This window comes from Danio aesculapii, chromosome 25 (assembly GCF_903798145.1).
Source record: "Danio aesculapii chromosome 25, fDanAes4.1, whole genome shotgun sequence".
NCBI lineage: Eukaryota > Metazoa > Chordata > Actinopteri > Cypriniformes > Danionidae > Danio > Danio aesculapii.
In genome coordinates, this window is record NC_079459.1 from 23,176,354 (window position 1) to 23,201,051 (window position 24,698).

At 35.9% G+C, this 24,698-nt stretch overlaps 1 protein-coding gene across 1 annotated transcript in view; it reads right to left on the minus strand.

Annotated features, from left to right (window-relative positions):
• shank2b (SH3 and multiple ankyrin repeat domains 2b) overlaps positions 1 to 24,698 on the minus strand; it is a 219,762-nt gene that overhangs the window by 106,397 nt on the left and 88,667 nt on the right. The window contains exon 11 of the mRNA XM_056451437.1: positions 14,156 to 14,507. Within this exon, the coding sequence (XP_056307412.1) occupies positions 14,156 to 14,507 (352 nt within the window). The remainder of the gene's footprint in view (positions 1 to 14,155; positions 14,508 to 24,698) is intronic.

The following is a 24,698-nucleotide window of genomic DNA, read 5'->3' on the forward strand; positions in this document are numbered from 1 at the left end:
ATCCACCAAATTTTATGCGCATTTTGCATATGCACATTAAAAACCGATTGATGGAAACGCCATGATGCGCATACATTTTAAAAATGCGCATAAAAAACATATGCGCATAAGTAGGATAAACTTTTTATTCGATAAGAAAGGATGCGCATAAACTACGATGGAAACACTTTTACCGCTCAAATTCCAGTATGCGCACTGAAAGAGGTCATGTGATTTTGTTATAAGGGATCATGTGATGATAAAACTTTGCGTAAATGGACAAACCAGCAGGCTGAGCACATTGTAAACCATCTGAACTGTTGTTTTGGTCATTCTAAAAGTTATACTGTTTAAGAATTAGTGTTATTAAATTATTAAGGACCTCCAGAATCAAGAGCGTCTGTGCTCCGCATCTGACACCTTCAAACACCACCGCGCATTCACTGCGTGTCAGGATTGCCTTCTGAGACACAAGTCATTTATTAGATGAAGAAAAGATTGACGCAGCTTTTCCTACCGCCGTAAATTCAGTTTTTACTGTTGGTATCTGCCGCCAGTTAATCATGAAGTGACGATTTTATTCGCTTTGACTCGTTGGATGGAAATGCTGCTTTATTTGAACATCTTTAATGCAATAATCCAGTTTTCTGCATAAAGTTCATTCGCATTTTTGGATGAAAACATAGCTATTGTCTTCACTGCTGTATTTATAAGTTTCAAAAACACAGATTTATGTACGATTTAAAACAGAATTTTTGGATATCTTTTCTGCTGGAGATACCGTTGTCCTAAAAAAACTAGAAAAAAAAATGTAAATAAAAAAATCTTACACATTTCTTAGTAACACTATAGCAGAAAATCTTGGCAGTTTTAAAACCTTGACTTTCCCAAACCGCAGTATACTTTGAAAACGGTTATCGTCCTATGCCTAGTGTGGAACCCTGCATATTTTTTAACAGCCACTGAAAAAAATGATTCAAAGATGATTCCTTGGATTTACTCAATTTTTTACGTTAAGTGGTTGCAAACAATTTATTTGGGCTGAAATTAAGCAAACAAATTAAGTTGAACATTGCTCAATTTAATTTGTTAGTTTAAATTCAACACAAATAAATTGTTTGCAACAGTTTTGCATGCAACACTTTTTTCAGTGTAGCACATATACACATAAACATATTGTACATCTGTTTGCCTTGTATTCCTCATGTGTAGCAATACCAGTAAATTTAGGGCTTTATTTTAAAATACCACATTTTTAGGTCCCCATGAGAAAAAAACTCATAAATCATAGAATGAAGAATTTTGAAAATGTCAAAATGCAGATTATTGAGGGTTAATGTTAAAGGTAGGATTGTAGTAAGGGATAAAATACACAGTTTGTGTACAGTAAAAATCATTATGTGTGGGAAGACTGTATGTGTATTTGTGTGAGTGTGCTATAAATACTTTTATGTGTGTTGTTATGTTGGGTGTGTATGCATAAAGCCTGTATGTATAAATGTAAACGCTCCAGTATTTTTCTTGTAAACGTATATTCTTCAAAACAAGCAGCATGTTACATCTCCAACATGACCTTTACTGGCACGAGACTGGAGAATCTCATATTTCCCTTGTTTACTGCTGTTGACAAATGGCAATATGATGCTACAACCAACTGCATCTGCTTCCACTGCTAGCCTCAGAAGAGCAGCCGCATTATCTAATACACCGCGGAGTAAAGCCACACAGAAGACACACACACACACATACACCATACGGACACGGCCATAGCAACTGCTGCTGTAACTAAGGCATGGCGCTCTATTTGAGAAAGCCACTGATATTTCCACACGTTTGCCACACAATCCAAGTCTAAATACCAGCTGTGTCCTCGCTCCTCGCACACATACACACACATAGTGTTTTATTCATAAATGCTGTAATATTGGACGAAAGATCTGAGGATGCTTGTAGAAAACTGTGTGTGTGTGTGTGTGTGTGTGTGTGTGTGTGTGTGTGTGTGTGTGTGTGTGTGTGTGTGTGTTACTTCTAGAAGGCAACCATTAATTGGTGTTTTATTTTCTTGATTTTATTTACACTACTGGACTGTTAAATACTTGATTCTGATTGGCTGATGAACAAACTAAATAGTACCATTATTTTCATATAAAAGCTCAGCTAAAGTAATTCCAAACAGGTATAGACTTTACCGCATTACAGTTCCATATCACTACGCTGATGGATTTCATTTACTTCACAACATCCAAAAGTCAAAAATCAAATCAAACAAAACATAATACATTGGATGAGATGTGTAAGAAACTAGTCCCACACACAGGAGTGATTTTCCCCTCATTTTCTTATTGATAAAGTAGTTTCATCAGCTAAAAAAAGACCAAATAGGTTGTTTGTGAATGCAGCTTATTATAAATTTTATATTACATATTTAAATTAATAATGACATAATTTTGTTGCACGTGTCTTCATAAAATTGTGTGTGATCTGAACGAAAGCAGGCTAGTTTAAATACAGTGTGAGCATTTTAAAGATATCTGTTGTGTGTTTGTTTGTGTGTGTGTGTGTGTGTGTGTGTGTGTGTGTGTGTGTGTGTGTATGTGTATGTGTATATATATATATATATATATATATATATATATATATATATAAAAACAGTTGTATGAACGCAATATCACACTCATAGCATTGCGATATGACTGTATATCGGCATTGGTGAGAGGCGTGCCTTAGTGTTGCACCAGTGACTATATACAGCCATTTCACACTGCTACAAGTGTGATATTGCATTTATACAACTGTTCGATGGCATAATCATGTATATAAAGAAGAAGAAAATAAAACACAAAAGTCTAAAATACTTTTGTATGAGGAACTACTTTCCACCGCCGTTCATTCACATCTGCAGCTGACGTCAGAACAGCAGAAACTGTTGCTACTACACAAACATCACTTTAGAGCTAGTATTTGAATGATTCTCTAGCGTAATGTCTAAAGTGATGACAAAACGGGATTTTGCTCACATTTTAATATCATAAGGCTGAACGGCATGAAATGCCATCAGTCTACAAAGATTTCCAGAATTTCTGTTACAATCGGGAGACCACAATAATTAACCCTGAAAAAGCCAAAGCAACGCAATCACTACCAGATTACTGTTGTGTTTGTGACAAGGAAACACGCTAAACACATGCGGGCATTTCTACTTTCTTTCTTTTTACTGAACCAGTCTGCAGTAACGAAAACAAAAAGTAACTCGGGGTTAAACACAGAGTGACTAACACAAAATACATACATTCCTGATATGCGAGTCCCATCTCAGACTCAACACACTACAATTACTATGGTATAAATACAGCACTACAACATACAAAAGAGAAATATCGAGTTAGAATGTCACTCGCCAGTTTTATAATATTTTGATCAGCTCTAGTTTGAAAATACACAGATGTTTTCTCTTCTAAGGGTTTATTATGCAGCCTCTGTCGGATGGATGGACAACTTCAACCATCTTTGCGCTGCTCAGTATGACAGGCTGATAAATGAGCCTGTCTCATCCTTCAAGTTCCTGGGGACCCACATCTCAAAGGACCTTTCCTGAACCACCAACACCTCCAGCCTGGTCAAGAAGGCTCACCAGCGCCTATTCTTCTTGAGGCAACTTAAGAAGAACCAGCTTTCATTAGCTGTCTTGGTGAACTTCTACCGCTGCACAATAGAAAGCATCCTGACCAGCGGCATCACAGTCTGGTATGGAAGCTGCTCTGTTGCAGAACGTAAGGCACTGCAGCGGGTGGTGAAAACTGCCCAACGCATCACAGGGACTACACTGCCAGCCATTGAGGACATCCAGAAGAAACGCTGTCTGCGCCGAGCACGCAGTATTCTTAAGGACACCTCTCACCCTGCTCACAGACTGTTTTCCTTCTGGCAGGCGCTTCAGGCTCCCCCGGACAAAAACCAGCAGACTGAGGAACAGCTTTTTCCCCAGAGCTGTCTCCCTTTTGAACTCTGCCCCTCACTGACTCTTTTGCCCCCAAATACACCCCCCCCCCCATTCCTCTAACTTATACTCCTCACAATCACTGCACTATTTAACATTTGCACATTTAACGTTAGCACATATTCATTGCACTGATTCATTTCTTTAAACTGTACATACCCACTGCACATGGACATTTGCAATTGTTGATCTATCTGCACACTTCTGATTATTAATAGCATCCTGTACATATATTCATTTATTGTAAATCTCTGTTCATAGCTAATACAACCTGTATATGATGTTCATAGTACATCCATCTGTAAATATTACCATAGTTTTTCTATAACTGCACTTTATAACTTATACCTGTATCCTGCACTTGCTGCTATTGCACTGCTGGTTGGACCGAAACTGCATTTCGTTGCCTTGTACGTTTATATGTGTAATGACAATAAAGTTGAATCTAATCTAATCTAAAAATCGAATGTTGATGCACTGTATCTCCGAAATTATAAATATTTAAAATAGGCACTATCCTTATAAATAAACTGCATAGATGCAATCTAAACAACTTTATTCTCGCCTAAATAAGCCTCTAAAGTACATTATTTTGTCCGACAGCTGCAATATTTGTCAAACTGTAGTGAGTCTATGGATCTCCTGTCACTCTATATACACACACAGGCCATATGGAACAAAATGGATGTTTTCTGACATCTGATATGGCGTCTGGTGCTGATATGGATATGGCTGATTATATAATAATATGGTCTGAAGATCTAACAATGCCATTGTAAAAGACGTCTAGCACAACAAACGGATCTATATAGGCTGCAGCGTGAGAAACGAGAGGAGAACAGGGTCAAATACCAGAGGAGTTAATTCTTCCTTTTTAAAATGACATCTAATTAGAGGAGTTTTTTGCAGTGGAAGTGAGTAATTGGCCTGGCCCACTTACTGTACCGAGCTTGCTAGAACCCCCGTTGAGTGACAAGATTCGCACACCCACCGACACACACGCACACGCGCGCACACACACACGTGCATGCTGAACTTTCACTACATGACGAGCACCCACGCATGCATTCACTCACTGGGAAATATATATAAATATATGCATGGCCACACATGCACATGCTCTCTATATTTCCCTGCCTCTCTCAGTGGCCTATTTGTTTGCCAGGAATTCATATTCCTCTCTCTTCAGTGGCAATTGCTAATAGAAGCGAGTTGCTATACTGCAGAATCATATTAGTAATCTTAAAATTTCATTTGGGAGTCTGTCCGGATTTAATTCCACTTCTGCACGAGTCAATTCTAGACATAAAATACAAATATACAAATTTTTATACTGTGTGAGTAATAATATGCATAAGGAATAATTATGGTGGGCATAATTAACGATAGTAAAATAATGCACACCTGATGTGGTGGATATTTTTGAATAATTAAATGGATTGGAATCAATTATATTATAATTACCACATATATATTTCAATTGATACATATTTCATACTGTTATGTATACTGTTTGTGGTACTAGAATCTTACACAACTCATCCAAAGCCTTTTATTCTGTTTTGATTTGATTGTTTTGACTGTTGTAGGCTGTGAAATAACCACAATCATTCATCATTGTGATATGGATCTGTAATGTGAGCAAGATCTGTCTAAAACTGCACTTTAAAAATGCAGGGTTCCACGCAATTCATTGATGTTGTCCCAACACAAATCAATTAAGTTAATGCAGCAAATGTAAGTGGATTAAATCTAAAACAATTAAATTGTCTCATTTTAAATAAGTAGTTTGAACAAGCAGGAAAAATCTTTTTTTGTGTGTGTACTTTAGCCATGTGTTTATGCGGCAATAATTGCACACCTTAGGATGTTCATCAACCAATAAGAATCAAGTATTTAACAGTCATTTTTTACAGCCATTTACATGATAAAATCAATATATTTTTTCAAACTAATAAGTGCTTCAAGAGTTCACACATAGCTGATGATTGATAAGTAGATGTGTGTTTGGCATGCTGCCTCCCTCCGTTTTATAGGGGAAGAGGGGAGTCTGAGCTCAGGTAGGTCTCGAGAACTCCCCTGTAATATGCTAGGGAAAAAGAGGGAGGGGTCAGGGAGGATGGGGGATTTTTCAAGACGAAGATGGCTAAGGTAATGAAATCTGGTCATTTATGCTTGATTTGGATTCATCTGATTGGATGTCATCTGATTGCTAATGCGGGACTAATGGGTCAATCCTTTTCTTTCACTTTCGTCTTATGGTTAAGTTTGTTCCTCAACACTGTCGCCACTGGCTTGCTTGATTTGGGACTTGTGAAGCTGCGCATCGATGGATTTGCTCTTCAGTGTTTGGACTTTCAGCAGCGAAAATTAAACCACACTGAACTGAACTTCAACTCTGAAAACTGGACTGACAGTTTCAATTTACTATAATCTTCTATGTTAAGCTGCTTTGACACAAAAAGTGCTATAAAAATAAAGATGAATTGAATCATAAGCACGTGATCCTATCGAAATTAGTTTATAAATAAACTTTTCCCATTCCAACATTCTACTTTTTTCATTGTTTTTCAATATGAACACACACTTGACAGTTGTGTGTGACAGTTACGCTCACATCTCGCATATTTTGAAGTGGTGTGCACATGAGCGGCGGGTTTTTTTAGACACCATGTCAAGTTGAACAGTTGACTTCACCAGTGTCAGTTCCAAAGCAGTAAACCAATCAGAAAAACTTAGATGCGGGGAAAGCATCGTGAGCTTCTGTTTTACAGGCACTAGGTGGCGTTATTCGGACACCTTTGTGCTTTACGCTGCACTTTATATTAAAAAAACATTCCTGAGCACTTCGTCTAAAATGTCAAAATGTTAAAAATGTCAATAAAAGACACTTTGTTTTTAATTTTCATCACACTGTAAAAAATCCCCAGAATTGTACAATGTTACTGTAATTTTTCACAGTAAATTACATTAGAGTCACTTTACAGGATTTAACTGTTAAATTTTACGTATTGAGAATTTTATTGTGAAATTAAGCCACGCATAATGATTACAGCAAATTACTGTAAAATGGCTATATCTTTTACACCTTAGTTATAGGAGTTCAAACACTATTAATACATTATTCAACATATAAATTAATACACATTAACGTTTACGCTTGTACAGGCACTTTTATTGATGTTTAGAAATATTTACAAAAATATTGTTTATAGCCCCTTTCACAAAGTGATACTGGTAAATATCTGGAAAATTTCCAGAACGACTTTACTGGTAAATTTTAAAAAAGGGTTGTTCACACAGGAGTAGATGTCTCACGTCAGCGCATTCTAAGTGTGAACGCGCTCACTCTGGAAATTTTTTTTCTACGATCACACAAAGCAGCATTCCAGCAAATTACCGGTAATGTTACAACTTCTCTTTCCTGAAAATTTCCAGAACGAATTTACCGGTATTTTCAAAAAGGGACTGTGAATTTACATACAGTACCTTACTGTGAAAGTAATGCAATTATTAGTCAGTAATTTACTGTAAATTTAAGGTCAAATATTTTACAGTGCATCAGATGTTGTCAAAGAGGATATCGTGATTTATTTGATAGATTATACACTACTGGTCAAAAGTTTGGGGCCAGTAGGATTTTTAAATGTTTTTAAAAAATTTCTCCCGCTCAACAAGGCTGCATTTATTTCATCAAAAATATAATAAAAATGGTAAAATTGTGAAATGTTATTGCACTATAGAATAACTGTTCAAATGTAGTTTATAATTTAATTTGATAATTTATTTCGGTAATTTTAAAGATGAATTTTCAGCTTTATTACTCCAGTCTTCAGAGTCACACGATCCTTAGAAATCACTCTAATATTATTTAATATTATTATTATTATTATTATTATTGGTAATAGTAATAATAGCAATAATGACTGGAGTAATAATTTATTAATTTAATGTAAATAATTTACACACAAGAAAGCTGTTATTTAAATTTTTAATAAATATTCAACAATTAAATTTTTTTTTACATTTAATAAAGACCACCTTGATGAACAGAATAAATTTCTTTAAAAAAAAACATGAAAAAAAACCTGACCCCAAACTTCTGATCGGTGGTGTATATTTTTTTAAAAAAAGGAAAATGTCAATGAATCACATACTAATATAAACTGTATACTCACTCTTTTTCCTTCGGCTTATTCCTTGTTCATTAGAGGTCACCACAGTGGCATGAACCGCCAGAAACTGCATATGAAGGGATATATTTTTTCCCATTGTAAATCATATGTCATATCTCGACTCTCGTGTATTTTGTTTACTCAATCGACTTTTGCTGCCTGGAAGCAAGTAATAATAGGAAATATAAATAAATATATGCATGGCCACACACGCACATGCTCTCGATCTTTCCCTCTCTCTCTCGCTCTCTTTCTGTGGCCCATTTGTTTGCCAAGAATACATTTTCCCACCTTTGTGTTTTGCATGGCTGCACACAAAGTCACAAAGCTAAATAAATAAATAAAAAACAGTTCGGGAGTCTGTCCAATCCCATCCTGGATCAGGTGCAGGTCGCATGGCAAACGTTACCAGGCACATGGCTGCCCAGGGTATTTTTACAGACAGATGCCCAAATATTTCTTTTCAAGGCCATAAGCGTAGCTCAGGGGGTTTTATGGATAGTGCTGTACTTGGATGCGCCAGATAAAAAACAGATAGACTTTTGTCACAAGTCCAAGACAAGGTTACAGTCAAGTGTGTGTGTATCATTGCTGACAGATGGCAGTGGTCATTTAAAATTTAATCCAAATTCATATCGAAATGGGCTTTAAATGGATACTAAATCACCATTAAATTATATCAAAATAATTCATAGCAAGTGCTTTGAAGCCAATTGTTCATCTTTGAAATAATATGAGAGTGAGTAAATGATAAAAGAATGAAAGTTTACTATGAACAGACCCTTTATTTGTATGAAAATTCACTTGTGCATGCAAAATAATCGAACTTATTTCAATATTTATTATTTATAAGAATTCCAAATCTTTTCACAAGTATATGAACGTCTCACTAATGTAAAAAAACACTATAGGAGGATTCAAACATCCTTTTAGATTCAGTACAATGTGTTTTAAAATTTAATCGTTTATTCATTATTCAATAAGTCACCAAGGGAAGGACTGTTCATTTTAAAACACACACAGACAGGCGCACACACACAGAGAGACAGAGAGAGAGAAAGAACAATGAATCCCCCAATTATTGTATAATTATGGGATTTGTTTTACCTCCTGCTAAACTACACCTCCAGTATATGACGTATAAACTCTAACATTAAGCCCATTTTCACATTTCAAGCCCATAATCCCATTTTTCCCCTCGAATTTCCAACAGAGGCAGAAATTACAAATAAGCATGTAGTATTTTAAAGTATTCCCTATTGTTTGTGTGCTTAACATGTCCACAATCACATTCACACTTGTTTTCTGTGCACTGAACAGCCTGTTCTTTAATATAATTGCTTATTTTGATCAAGTTGACCACTGAGGCACACCTGTCCACAACTTTTTTGTCATCCTAAACACCAATTCAGCAGTGTGTGACTGATTTCAGCTGAACAACATGACAAATATCACTGTGAGGGACAATTTGGCCTTCTGTGTCTATGGTGGCTACAGCCCTGATCCAAAGAAGCCTGTTTATAACTGTATTAAACGAGACCTTTTATGCCCTTTACTAGCTGTAAAATAAGTCTCTGATGTCCCTAGAGTGTGTTTGTGTAATTTCGACTCAAACACCACACAAATGAGGTTTTATAACTCTTTGAAAGTGTCCCTTTTAGGCTTTTATCCTAATGCTGCCATCGCTGTCGCTTTAAATTTAAATGAGATTGTAGGGCATAGTGTGTCAGCATAGTGGCAGATTGAAAAACAAGACTTATGTCTGATGCTAATGAGGGAGAGATTGACACTAATGGGTGGGGCTTTCCCCCTCTGATAACACTTACAAAGGGAAAATGTCAATCAAAGTATTTCTGCAGACTGTTTTTAAGAAGTTTGATTATAAAACATAAAATTAATACATTTTTACCATTAGAAGCTGGTTATATTCACAGGCTGATGCCACACCACTATGTTTAAACGCCTTATAAAAGCGATTTTTGTATAATAGTTTATCAGAATTTTATGTTGGCCCACTACTTTTTTAGCAGCAGAATTATTTTTCCCACTCATTTTTCTAATGTGGTCTTTTACGCTATGAACCAAACCAACCAGCTATGAAGAGAAGCACAACATATGAATTGGAAAAAACTTTGATATGAAGTATGCAAGTTGGTTGTATCTATAGAAACAATATATTTCAAGTTTAATGAAAGTTTTTCCTAAACAGGCCTGCCGCCTTTAATAAATGGAGATTTTAACTTTCGGAATCTGGTTGTTGCAACATTTCAACTTAAAAATCATCAATATTTTCTTGCTGTTTGAATTGCAAAAATCTGAATTGTGAGTTTTAAACAATAATGAAAAAAAATAATAATTTACAAATATACAGTTGAAGTCAGAATTATTAGCCCCCCTGTTTATTTTTTTCCCCAATTTCTGTTTATCGGAGAGAAGATTTTTTTTCAACATATTTCTAAACATAATAGTTTTAATAACTCATCTCTAATAACTGATTTATTATATCTTTGTCATGATGACAGTAAATAATATTTGAATAGATATTTTTCAAGACACTTTTATACAGCTTTAAGTGACTTTTAAAGCCTTAACTAGGTTAATTAGGTTAACTAGGCAGGTTAGGGTAATTAGGCAAGTTATTGTATAACGATGGTTTGTTCTGTAGACTATCGAAAAAAAAATTCATTAAAGAGGCTAATAATTTTGACCTTAAAATGTTTTTTAAAAAATTTAAAACTGCTTTTATTAAACAAATAAGTTTTATAAAACAAATAAGACCTTCTCCAAAAGAAAAAATATTATCAGACATACTGTGAAAATTTCCTTGCTCTGTTAAACATCATTTGGGAAATATTTAAAAAAGAAAAAATAATTTGAATGGGGCTAATAATTCTGACTTCAACTGTATGTTTACTTTTATTATTTTTTTATTATGTGAGAGAGCAAACAAAAATTCTAATTGGGAGATATAAATTCAGAAATTCAAGGGAGAAAATTGTATTTAAATTCAAAATTGTGAGAATAAAAAAATTGAGTTGAAAAATGTTACCACAAATAATTTTTAAAAATTTAAATTGTTACATTTTTGAGGGGGAAAAAAAGTTAATTTTAACATAGAGATTGTGAATTTTGCAGAAAAGTTAAATAAAAAAGAAAATAGATAAAAAAATTACAATAACATTTTTTTATATGGTAAAAAAATATTTTTAAATGTGGTAAAAAGCTTCTACACACGTCTAACATCCTAAAAACTCAAGGAAGTCTCTATATGAAAACTGAATTAAATAAAAGTTTTTTATATAATGTAATGTGTATTTATTGTGTATGGCCATACACCCAAAGCGCTTAATAAATATGAGGGGGGAGAGGGGTTCTCCACACCACCACCAGCGTGCAGCATCCACTGGTATGATGCGATGGCAGCCACAGGACAATGGCGCCATTACACTCACCACACACCAGCTATAGGTGGAGTGAAGAAACAGTGATACAGCCAATTTGGTGGATGGCGATGATTGGGAGGCCATAATGGGTAAGGGCCAATGGAGGGGATCTGGCCAGGACACCGGAGTTAGACCCCTACTCTTTACGAGAAGTGCCATGGGATATTTAATGACCACAAAGACCTCAGTCTAACTCTTCCAAAAGACGGCAGCTTCCACACATATCTACCATCTCAAAGACTGAGGACATCTCTGCAATTCGGTCAACTTCCCATCCACCAATTCCCAACACTTGACCTATTTGCATCCACACATGGCCTTATAAAAAACAACACAGATTTGCCATAAATAGAGCCTCTGGTGGCAATAGATAAAAACAACTTTGTCCTCACGGAAAGGGACACACTCCATTCCTGAATGTGATGGAAAAAGTGGACAAGCCCACATTCAATTATTTTAAAAAGTTCATTGTACTAAATAAAAACAAGTTACGCGATTTCAAAAATTAACTGCAGTAACTTAAACTGACTGAGTAGAAGCAGATTTCTAGTTCCCAGCATGCACTGAGTCAGACTGTACAGTAAAATATATTATGTACTGTAAGGACACATATTTTAGTCTATAATTTTGTGCTATGTTGGGATTTACAGAGCTTTCAGTTATGTTTACCATTTTAGTGAAGAAAGGCGACATATGGTTTGTTTAAAAACACTTTTCTCATCGCTTTCGGCCTTTTGTCCACCCTGAGATAGCGTATTAAAGCTAATGTATCTTTTTGAAAACACAATATTAATTTCAGTTCGTATATTCTCTAGATTCTCAAAGAATTATCTGCCTGGTTTTGCTCACTTTTACTAATATGTTACTTGCATCAACAACTCCACCTCATTGTCTGTTCTTTAAAAAAACAAGTGCTTTTTCTTGAAATATTGACGTAATGTTTCAAATCACTAGAAAGTAAACGAATGTCAGACAGAAATGACACATCTCAAAGCATCTTTTGTCTTAAAGCATGCGTAGTACAGGAGCCAAAGTGTTTTTTTGTTGTTTCACTGTGGATGACCAACTTTTGGGAAATGACTGAAAATGTTTTTCATCCAATTCACCTGCATTCACCAATTCACATGTCTTTGGAAAGTGGGGGAAACCGGAGCACCTGGAGTAAACCCACACGAACACAGGAAGAACATGCAAACTCCACACAGAAACACCAACTGGCCTAGCCACTAAAACCAGCGTCCTTTAACCCCAACCGAGCGAGCTGTAACCCTAACAGTAACTGAACAGTGCTATCGGTAGTTTGGGCTGATGAACTTTCTATAAACTGATTTGCTCTTCCAAGTGACGGTTAATTCTGCTGTGGTGACCCCTGATAAATCAAGGACTAAGCCGAAGAATAGTGAGTGAGGTAGTGAGCGAGTGAGTGATTTGCTAGAAAGCCATCATATAGCCTAGTCTAACACTATAACCTAGCTTTACATCCAAAACACAAACATACCACCAACAATGGCAGACAGAGTGTAATTATTGATGCTCATGACTTTGCAAACCTGCATCAGCATCCAAACAGCTTAGTGTGATTATATACACAAGTAGATTGACGACTAGTATCGTAAAGCATCATAGTTGCTATTTTAAACAGGGTTCCAAATTTAAGGACTTTTAAATCACTAATAGTTTTAAATCGAGCCCTTTGTAATTCACACCCCTGACATATATAGCATCATGAATGTCCTTCCTGTATTTAACATTTCATTAACACCTAATATTTACATAAAAATAACATAGTGATGTTTCGAGTGGGTCATTTTTAAACTTCATTTCATCAATACTTCATTTTATCAATACTTCAGAAACCGCTTTTGAATCTTACCAGTATTGAATTCAACTAGTTATTTGAACATGACTTTAAAACAGTCAACATGACTGTTTTAAAGTCATGTTCAAATAACTAGTTGAATTGATGAAATGCATCATTTGTCATAGTTCATGTATAAAATTTAAATGTAAGATTTTTAAATTAGGTTTTTTCCATTCAGTTTTTGAAAGCAGCATAGAACAACTGTTGAAATACACCTTCAATTTAAGCACTGTCAAGGACCTGTGTTTGTTTTTAAGAACTTTCCATGCCTTGAATTTAAATATCTGATATTCAAGTACTTTCAAGAAGTGTGGGAACCCTGTTAAAAAATGGCCATCAAAAGATCCTGTCCACTTGTCAAAAACATGCTGTCGAAGTACAAAGTAAATCGAAGTTCTACTAACTCAGGGGTGTCCAAACTCTGTCCTGGTGGGCCGGTGTCCTGCAAAGTTTAGATCAAACCCCAATCAAACACACCTAGGCTAGATACTCAAGCTCTTACTAGGTTTTCTAAAAACATCCTTGCAGGTGTGTTGAAGCAAGTTGGAGCTAAAATCTGTTGGACACCGACCCTCCAGGACCAAGTTTGGACATCCATATACTAACTTAAAAGAAACAAGTGGGTTTACTGGAATGTTTCCACAAATGATTTTGAGTAATCTGAACTAATCAGTTTGTGCAAAGTGGGAAGGCCACTGACCTGCTGTGGCGTAGCGGGGTCTGTCTCCGCGTGTCTCCCTCCCCCAGCCGGCCCAGGGAAGGGGATCGGCTTCGGGCGGAGCGCCCGCCCAGGGCCATGGTTTTCACCGTGCCATTGGGGCTGTTCTGCATCTGCTGGGGGTGGCGGGGCGAGAGGCTGCGCAGGGGTGAAGCGGCAGGAGAGGGCGAGCGTGAGCGTTCCAGTGACAGCTTGTTGACGTTCAGGTTGTTGTCGCTGTTGGAGCGGAGCAGCACTCGCGGGGCGGCAAGAGTACTCCTACCCTGGTGCTGCAGCGGCGATTGCTGCGACGGCCTGCTCCGTCCTGTGCCTGCCGGTGCCTCCCGGAAAGGCACTTTGAGAGATGGAGAAAACAAGTAGTATTAGATAAAAAGAATAGATTCGTATAAACTGTGGACTTTCAAGTTGAAAAGTAGATCAGCTTTTTTAGTTGTCCTTCATTCCCACTGAAAAAGACAATAATTAGAGCAATGTAACGAGTGTTTCAAGTGCCGCACTTCAGCTTCTTTTCTGCATACAAAGAACTTAAAAGACCAAACGCTGTCTGCTCATCAAGCTCACAATCAGGCATTTCCGTGCTCATTTACTGAATGATGAATACATTTATTGTGGTTTGACTTGTTTTGTGAGCTGTCAGAATATTGCAGAACAAGAAAATTAACTCTTGAGACTCTTAAATGTGCAAATAGACTTGGTAACACTACACAAAACATTCAACATATTAAATTATTTAATTCAACAGCTATTGATACCTCACAAAAATATTAATTAGGGTTTATTCTATTTATTCAGTAATACATTTTGAAATGTCACATTGCATAAAATAGTATTATTTGCCGTATGAAATGTATTTTATATATTAATTAACTACAATTAACTTAGATGTAAAATAAAATGTAATCGTGATTATTAACAATGACTTGCTCTTCAGTTTCGAGGTCAATAGTCTTGATCATTTATTAGTGCAATTCCTCTGTGGGAGGTTTGCTCCATGTAAACACAATCATAGCAAATCCTTTATCCTCGAGTGTAACACGTAAAAAGTTAATTCTGAGAAATTGTGAGTTATCTTTAAAGCTGAAGTACATATTTTAAAGTTTACTGGTTGGTAAGAATACTTGGCTTAATAATTTAAAAATACTATTAGAATTTAACTAAAGAACTGTCTTACATTTAAAGTATTATATTTCCAGTTTATTCTTCTGATATCACAGCTGTTCATCACTCAGAAAAAAAAAAAAAAAAAAAAAACTAATGCTTTGCTTCGTAGACTTTACACACCTGAAACTTGTCTATAGCACTTGTTCACTGCTGCTCTTATAGTTGTGTAAATTGCTTCCTTGTCCTCATTTGTAAGTCGCTTTGGATAAAAGCGTCTGCTAAATGACTAAATGTAAATGTAAAATCACTCTAATTAGCTCATGTGGTGCTTTTATAATTTTTCCTATAATAATTATTAATAATAATAATTAATAATAATAATTAATAATAATAATTAATTACTATAATAATACTATAAAAGTTTTGTATGTGGATACCATGCTACATTTTTTACTATATTCACTGATGATTAGAAAGTTCAAAGAATATAGAAACATTTAGTATAATATGAAATGCCTCTACAGTCACTTTTAATCAATTTAACACATCCATTGCTGAATTTAAAGCTATTAATGTCTTTAAAAAAATAGCAATGGAGTACTTTCTCATTCCCTCTTCTATTTGCAGAGGCAATTACAAGCAGATTTACTGCCGATTCTGCAAACTCGTAAGGCAGTGTGTATTATTGTTTTATTTATCTTGTTATGAGATTCCAAACTTAACCAACATACAAACAGCCAACCAATAGAGTGTGTTTAGGGTGTGGCTTTCTGTATTCACCAACCAATGGCAGACTGTTTGGGAAGCCTGTTTAAAAACAAACTTCTTTGAAGTTCTCTTTGAAGCTGCAGGAGGTGAAAAAAACTACAGGCTTCATCATAACAATAACATTTCCTGATAAAATCAACAAATTAACAAGCTGAAACACCTTTATGCAGTGTTTTGTGGTTTCTTAAACAACAACTGCTTCCTCTATTCTCCAGAGACTTACACCCACAGCAGCAAACTTCTGTGGTTCCAAGGTGATATACACAAATTCCATGGCCAGATGAACCTTTATCTCTACAACTCCCCCTTTTCAGGCTTAGGGAAATCTCTAGGGTTCACTGTATGCATGATGAATGCCTATATTTATTTATCTGCCACCACATTAAAAGTGGTTCAGGAAGATGTTTATCCAAAGGAGCCTGTTTCTCAGAAACATTAGGCCGGTGAAAGACATAGTTCACGCATGAACTAGATATCACTGCCTGGATGAGACAAATGCTATAAATATATTCTAAAACGCACCCAGGAGAAGCATAGAGGAGAAACACGCCGCTTATTACGCATCAAGTCCCCCCTGTTCGTTAATGTGCTGACGTAATGTCAACTTGAGGCAGTTAGATCACCTTCCCTGTCATGAAAGGTTGGCACTGGATGACGTTCATCATGACAAAAGGCCTCAGAGGTACACATGCTCCCGTTCATTATTTAAAAAGCTACTGTAAGGAGATCATTATGGCCAATAATTCGAACCCAGCCCCCACAAGCTGTGAAGAAATCCACCCAGCCCCCCCATGAAGCCTGCCAATGAAGAGACAAATACAAAAGAATCAAAAGAAAGCAACACTGATAATGGCACAAAAACAAACAAGATGGTTCATTTGGACAGAACAGAGCAAACAAGGTTTTTCTGGCACCAACTGAAGTTGATGACATCACAAGCACATTGGCTGCCGGAACACTGCTTTTGGAACGCCGCTGAAACAGTCATTTCCTTCAAACACCTGAAATCAAAGTGGCGGCGTTCCAAGTGCAACAATCTAAATATAAAATGTCCCAAAACCAAGAAAAAGGTAGAAAGAACCTTTTGAATATCACTCTCTCAGACTAATTAGCTTTTGGCCTCACCAGATTGCACCTATAATACTGTATAAATACTCTTTGCTTCCTCCTCAACTAAGAATAGTCTAGGACAAGAGTTCTGAGCACCAATCCCAAACAACCGAAGTCACTAAAGTCACAAGGTGCCACTCAAGACCAAAACATCACCTCTTACCTTCCTTCTTGAAGGCATTCAGTAAGGACTTCATATCTCCTGCTTGAGTTTATTGCTCAATAACTCCCTTGCGACGTCCGTGTGGCCTTGAGGAACTTGGGAACTGATGGTCAGGTTCTCCTGGACAGGGGTTCCTCGTTTAGTGAAGCAGGTTTATGGAGAAGGCAAGCCCTGTGGTGACAGTGCCCGCTCCACATGATGACTGCGAGAGGAAACGGCAGAGAGCACAAGCCTCGCACGTTTCCCCGCTCTGTACTCGCTCTCTCGCTGACACACATACGTACACAGTAACTCTCTCACTCGGGCTCAGTTTCTTTCCGTTTTGCCCCGCCTCCCTCTCTCTCTCTTCCCATCATTCACTGTACTATCAGTTGAAGTCTCCCCCCTGTTTGGATTCCTCAAGGCAGAAGACTGATTGGAGTGTGTTGTTGAATCAGCTGGGTGACAGGAGCATGCTGGGATAATTCGATTCAAAACACTACCATTATGACACCAAGTACTGAGATAAACACAATTGCCCCAAAATCCTTCAAGTGCGGCTTATCAGTTGCTCCAGATAGCATCACAAGGGTTTTTGAGAATTGGTTGGCGACCGCCCACCGAACAGCGCAATCAAGACGCCCGAATTAACTCGCAACAATGAGAAGGTGTTATTGATTAGGGATTTTTACCCAGGTCGGCTTGCCGAAACAGCTGTATGGGAATCAAGCCCCCGAGTGTTGCTAAGCAACCCGGGGATGGATGTCTAAATTAGTCAGTGCAAGTTGCCGGGTTGTGAATTCTCCCGTTACCCATGTATGTGGGCTGTCCTTTCACACTAGCAATTCACAATTGCCTCTCTCTCTCTCTCTCTCTCTCTCTCTCTCTTTCTCTCTCTCTCTCTCTCTCTCTCTCTCTCTCCCCCCCCTCCTCCCTGTTTCTGGCATGAGATGAAAAAAGATCTTTGAGGAAACAAGGAGCAAGGAATTCTTGCATATTAAAATCTGTGTCAGGGTATGATGTCGTCAGCATATAGATTGATTGAATTCATTGGGATCCTAAAGTCTGGGACCACTGTAGTTCAAGTGCTCTTTTCATTACAGAAATAGAGTGCAAAAATGAGGGAAACGGTTTATTTAAAAAGGAACAAGAACATCTTAGTATTTGGCTGTCCTTCATTTGCTTGTTTTTTTGAAGGAGAGTCTCCGGTAACTTGTTCACTGATTCAAATGATCCATTCAAAGTGAGTCTCTGGTAAATGTTTCACTGATTCAAATGATCGCTTCAAAGTGAGTCTCTGGTAAATTGTTCACTGATTCAAATGATCCATTCAAAGTGAGTCTCACATAAATGATTCACGGAATCAAATAATCCATTTAGAGTGAGTGTCAGTTAAATGATTTACATAATCAATTGATCCATTCAGAGTGAATCTCATGTAAATGAAAAAAATCTATTTAAATCAGCTCACTGATTCAAATGATCCACTCAGAGTTAGTCTCTGGTAAATGATTCAAAGATTCAAATGATCTGTTCAGATTAAGTCTCACGTAAATGATTTACTGAATCAAATGATCCATTCAGAGTAAATCTCCTGTAAATGATAAACTAAAGCAAATGTTCCTTTCAGAGTGAGTCTCACATAAATGATTCACTGAATCAAATGATCCAATAAGAGTGAGTCTCACGTAAATGATTCACAGAATCAAATGATCCATTCAGAGTGAGTCTCCAGTAAATGATAAACTAAAGCAAATGATCCATTCAGAGTGAGTCTCACGTAAAGTATTCACTGAATCAAATGATCCATTCAGAGTGAGGACCACATAAATGATTCACAGAATCAAATGATTCATTCAGAGAGCGTCTCCAGTAAATGATAAACTAAAGTAAATGACCCATTCAGAGTGAGTCTCGCTTAAATGATTCACAAAGTCAAATGATCCATTCAGAGTGAGTCTCACGTACATGATATTTTGAATGGAATTTCTGTTCTAGCCTGTTGCTACTGAAGTCAAAGCGGTCACAACAGTCTTTCATCTCGTTTTACGCTTGAACAACTAAATTAATTTTTAAGTCTATTTAACAGATTTGAGTTACATTACAACATCGATGCTGTAAAAACAACCTTGTGAAATTTAAAATAGTTGCATTAAGCTTTCACCAGAAGTTTATCGTTGGCTTTAAAACTCTAGATGTTCTTAGAGCCCATTCAATTTTCGACTTTTCAGACTTTTCCTTTTATTACTTATTCACAATCAAATACTTTTGCAATTTGACTCAATTAATATTTAAAAGGAGGACTTTATACTTTACTGGAGTATTATTTTATTAGGGTATCTGTACTCTTACTCAAGGGCCTAATTTTTTTATTTCTTCCACCACTATTTATAAGATGCAACCAGGTGTTTATACTGTAAATGGAAAAAAAAATGTCATTCAAAATATTAATAAATAATATTATACATACATATTACTAAATATACAGTTGAACTAAGAATTATTAGCCCCCCTTTTGCTTTTTTTTTTTTGCTTTTTTAAATATTTCCCAAATTATGTTGTACAGAGCGAGGAAAATTTCACAGAATGTCTGATAATATTTTTTCATCTGGAGAAAGTCTTAATTGTTTTATTTCGGCTAGAATAAAGCAGTTTTTAAACAAAAAAAAAAACATTTTAAGGTTAATATTATTAGCCCCTTTAAGCTAAATTTTTTTTAAGAAACCATCATTATTCAGTAACTTGCATAATTACACTAATCGGCCTAGTTAACTTAATTAAGGTAGTTAAGCCTATAAATACCACTTTAAGCTGTGTAGAAGTGTCTTGAAAAATATCTAGTCAAATATTATTTACTGTCATCATGGCAAAGATAAAATAAATCAGTTATTAGAAATGAGCTATTAAAAATATTATGCTTAGAAATGTGCTGAAAAAGTCTTCTCTCTGTTATACAGAAATTGGGGAAAAAATAAACAAGGGGGCTAATGAGTCTGACTTGAACTGTATATATATATATATATATATATATATATATATATACATACATAATAAATTTTTAAATGAATACAAAAAAAACAAAAAAAAACAAAAAAAAAACAATCGCATTATAACGGTTTATATAATTTACATTTTAACTGTGGCAGTTCATTCTGCTGAGGCGACCCCTGATAAATAAAGGGACTAAGCTGAAGGAAAATTAATGAATGAATGCATCTTAATTGCACCAAAACGCAAACACACACACACACACACACACACACACACACACACGCACACGCACACGCACACGCACACGCACACGCACACGCACACGCACACACACACACACACACACACACACACACACACACACACACACACACACGCACACACACACACACACACACACACATGAATCAATTAAAATTAACAGTAATTTTAAAAACAATAATTACTGGACTAATAGTGCATGACATAATTTCACCTTTTTGTCTCTTTCATTTACTCTTAAAATATTTAAGTACCATATAGAAATCTGATGGAAATTAAATACATGACATACAAATTCATATTTGGATTTCACATATATAAAATATATGTAAGAAAAGCAGCATCTATTTCAAAATATTGCAAAAAATAGCTGTTTTCAACCACTGGAATTACTAATATGTAAATATGTTTAACTACATTAGCGATATTATTTTCATATACATTGATATACACTTATATATAAACACATTTCAGATTATACTTGTATCTAAGGATTGAAAAACAAGTTTTAATGGTTATTTTATTCAATATTTATTCATATATGACATATTTTATATATCCAAAATCCAAATATGTATATATAATTTGCCTATTTTCCATATATGAGATTTCTAAATTTGGATATTTAAATAGGGGAAAAAAAGACCTCTGTATACAGTATATGCAACATACATACACCACTTATTAGTTGACATATAGCAGGAATGTCCAGAGAACATCTGTGCATCAATAGAAATCCCAGTTCCAGCTCTGTAGTCTAATGAGCCAGGCGAAATGACAAAACTGACAGCTTCTTCCATCGAATTCAACTCATACACGAGCAATAACACTGTACGCAGCGAAAAATCGTTGAAAGCGGCTTCCCAGTGGGAGCTGTAAATGTGTTTTCAGTGAGCGTTTGTGATATAGCCATGATTCAAAATAAAACGAGCTCGGCTTTAAAACAACCCGACGCTGTTAACTCTCAGCGGACGGCCTCCTCTTTCTTTTCACTTTCTTCTTCTTCTTGTTCTCTTCGCCATTAAGATTGCCGCTCACCCTCGCTTGGGTTGCTTTGATTAATCCTTTCTGATAAAGAAAACATCCTTTCATATGTGTCAGCGATTTCCAAATCCTTGCCGTCCGTACTGAGCGCAGCTAAAGATGAATAGACGTTTTCACCCAATTAAGGACTCTTTATACATAACAAACAATTCCGGCCACCACAGCTGCGATCCACAGGCTCATTAAATCAATAGTCATTAAATTGCACTTGAAAGCCAAGCTCAAACTAAAGAGCTCAACCTATGCGATCCAAGCTGGCGCAGGTTTGAACTTTGCTCAACTGAAATCCATCACTCTGGCAGGCATTTGAATTTGGCCTTGTTCATGAACCAATATTAAAATCCAAGTCAGAGTATTGTATTTCCCAGTGGGCATGAGATCTATGATGTTTTTTGGTTTTGTTTGCACATGTATACACACAGTGACACCATGGACGTAATATACTGTATAATAAAGTCAAATCATTTAAATAATTATAATATAATAATAATTAAATGACAAAAATGTACACAGTATTGGATAACTTAAATAAAGACTCATTAATTTTCCTTCAGCTTGGTCCCTTATTTATCAGAGGTCACCACAACGGAATGAACCACCAACTATTTTATGCCCTTCCAGCCACAACCCAGTACTAGGAAACACCCATACACTCTCTCATTCACACACACACACACACACACACACACACACACACACACACACACACACACACACACACACACACACACACTATAGCCAATTTATCTCACCTAATTCCCCTTAAGTGCATGTCTATGGAGCTCCTGAAAGAAACCTATCACGAGGAGAACATGCAAACTCCAAAGACATGGATGGTAGAGGTGAATTGGGTATGCTAAAATTGACCGTAGTGTATGGTGGTCACCAAACTTGTTCCTGGAGGGCCGATGTCCTGCAGATTTTAGCTGCAACCCTAATCAAACACACCTGAACAAGCTAATCAAGGTCTTACTAGGTGTACTTGAAACATCCAGGCAGGTGTGTTGAGGGTTGGAGCTAAATCCTGCAGGGACACTGGCCCTCCAGGACCGAGATTGGTGACCCCTGACTTAGATTAAGATACAAAACTAGAATCAGATACAGAGCTTAGACCGGGCCCAAAAAATGAAACTTGTGTGCAATTGTGTCCGAGTCCGACCCGGTCCGACACATTTACTGTAATTATGAGCCGGAGCCAGATTTAAACCCGACTATTTTTAATACCAACATTTTTTTTTATAACAGACATTCTTAACTACAATACTGAGTTGTTTGAACGACAGAAAATATCTCAGATAATTGATAATGACAAAAAACACATTGAATGACAGTAAAAATAAGCAATTTTACCCAATAAATGCATTGATAGGATCCATTGATTTTTATGCACTGTTTCTGCTCTACATGCACGCTGCGCATGTGCTGCTTGTGCATGCACTGTGAATGTGTGTTAATGGAGGAGCCACTAGCTTTCATCCAAATAAAGCAGTGATCCAACGAATCAAAGAGAATAAAATCGTCACTTCCTGATTAACTGCCAAATATCAACAGTAAAAACTGAATTTACTGCAGGAGAAGCTGTGTGAATCTTTTCTTCATTTATTAAATGACTTTTTCCTCAGAAGACAATGCCGACATGCAATGAATGTCTGGTGGCGTTTGAAGCCATGAGACGCAGAGCGCAGACGCTCTTGACAGTTCTGGAGGTAATGTGTACTGAAATGGTTAAGGTGTTTTAGAATGACTAAAAACAAAATGTCAGATGTTTTACAATGTGCTCAGCCTGCTGGTTTGTCCATTTACACACATTTTTACCATCACATGATCTCTTATAACAAAATCAGATGACCTTTTTTAATGCGCATACTGGAATTTGTTCTGTTAAAGTGTTTCCATTGTAGTTTATGCACATCTTTTCTTATCCAATAAAAAGTTTATCCTACTCAGTTATACGCATGAATTTTTATGTGCATTTTCAAAATTTATGCGCATCTTGGCGTTTCCATTAACTGTTTTTAAATAGGTGGATGGAAACGTAGCTAGTGTTGCAGGAGCTAGAGCGTTGCTGCGCATGGCATGTGTTGCGAATTGTGCAACTTCGTAGACCCACACGTTTCTTAGGTCATCTTTGCTAAAACATTCATATCATATTTCTAATTATGGCATAGCTTTCCACCCAAAGGCTAATTAAGTAATGTCTGAATAAAAAAAAAAAAAAAACACAAATGCTTGATCACGGCCCAGCCCAGCCCAGCCCGAAGGTACTGGCAGAAAATATCGGCCCGACCGGGTCAAGCCTGGGCTCAGACTCGGTCAGAGAATCTAAACTCTAATCAGATAACATTAAAATGCTATTTTTTTCTTAAAAATACACTAAAAGCAATTTAAAAAAATCAAATGTTAATAAGAAATAATAAGCATACACAAATATATGATATAAAGTGACATTAAAATTTAAACATTTAAATACAGATTTAATAAATAATAATTCACCAAACAAAGTCACAATAAAACAACAATAAAATGTGTGAAAATAGCTAGAATATAGATAAATATTATATTATATTATATTATATTATATTATATTATATTATATTATATTATATTATATTATATTATATTATATTATATTATATTATATTATATTATATTATTGTAATACAAATAATATATAATAATATATAAAATACAAAATATTATATTAAAATACTTATTTCTTGAGAAATATATACTAACATAAACTAAGATAAAAACAAAAACAGCAATTTGACAATAAAACATTGGATAAAACTTGTTAAGAAACTTGATATGAAATATGAAATACATTATAATTATGTTTAAACATTAAAAACATTATAATTTAAAATGACATAAAACCTTATAATTAAATACCAACTACCTGACTAAAAATCTAATAAATAAAACAATAACTCATTTCTCTGCATGTAATGTGAAACAAAAATACAATGTGCCTGCTTGTGTGTACGTTTGCCAGTCGTTCCATAAGTCAGCCAATATTTAAGTACTCTTTGAAATGTTCGGCGTTTCATATGCTTTGGCAAGTAAGTCGATAATAAGCCAGGCTCCGAGAGACCCTTTGGCTTCTCA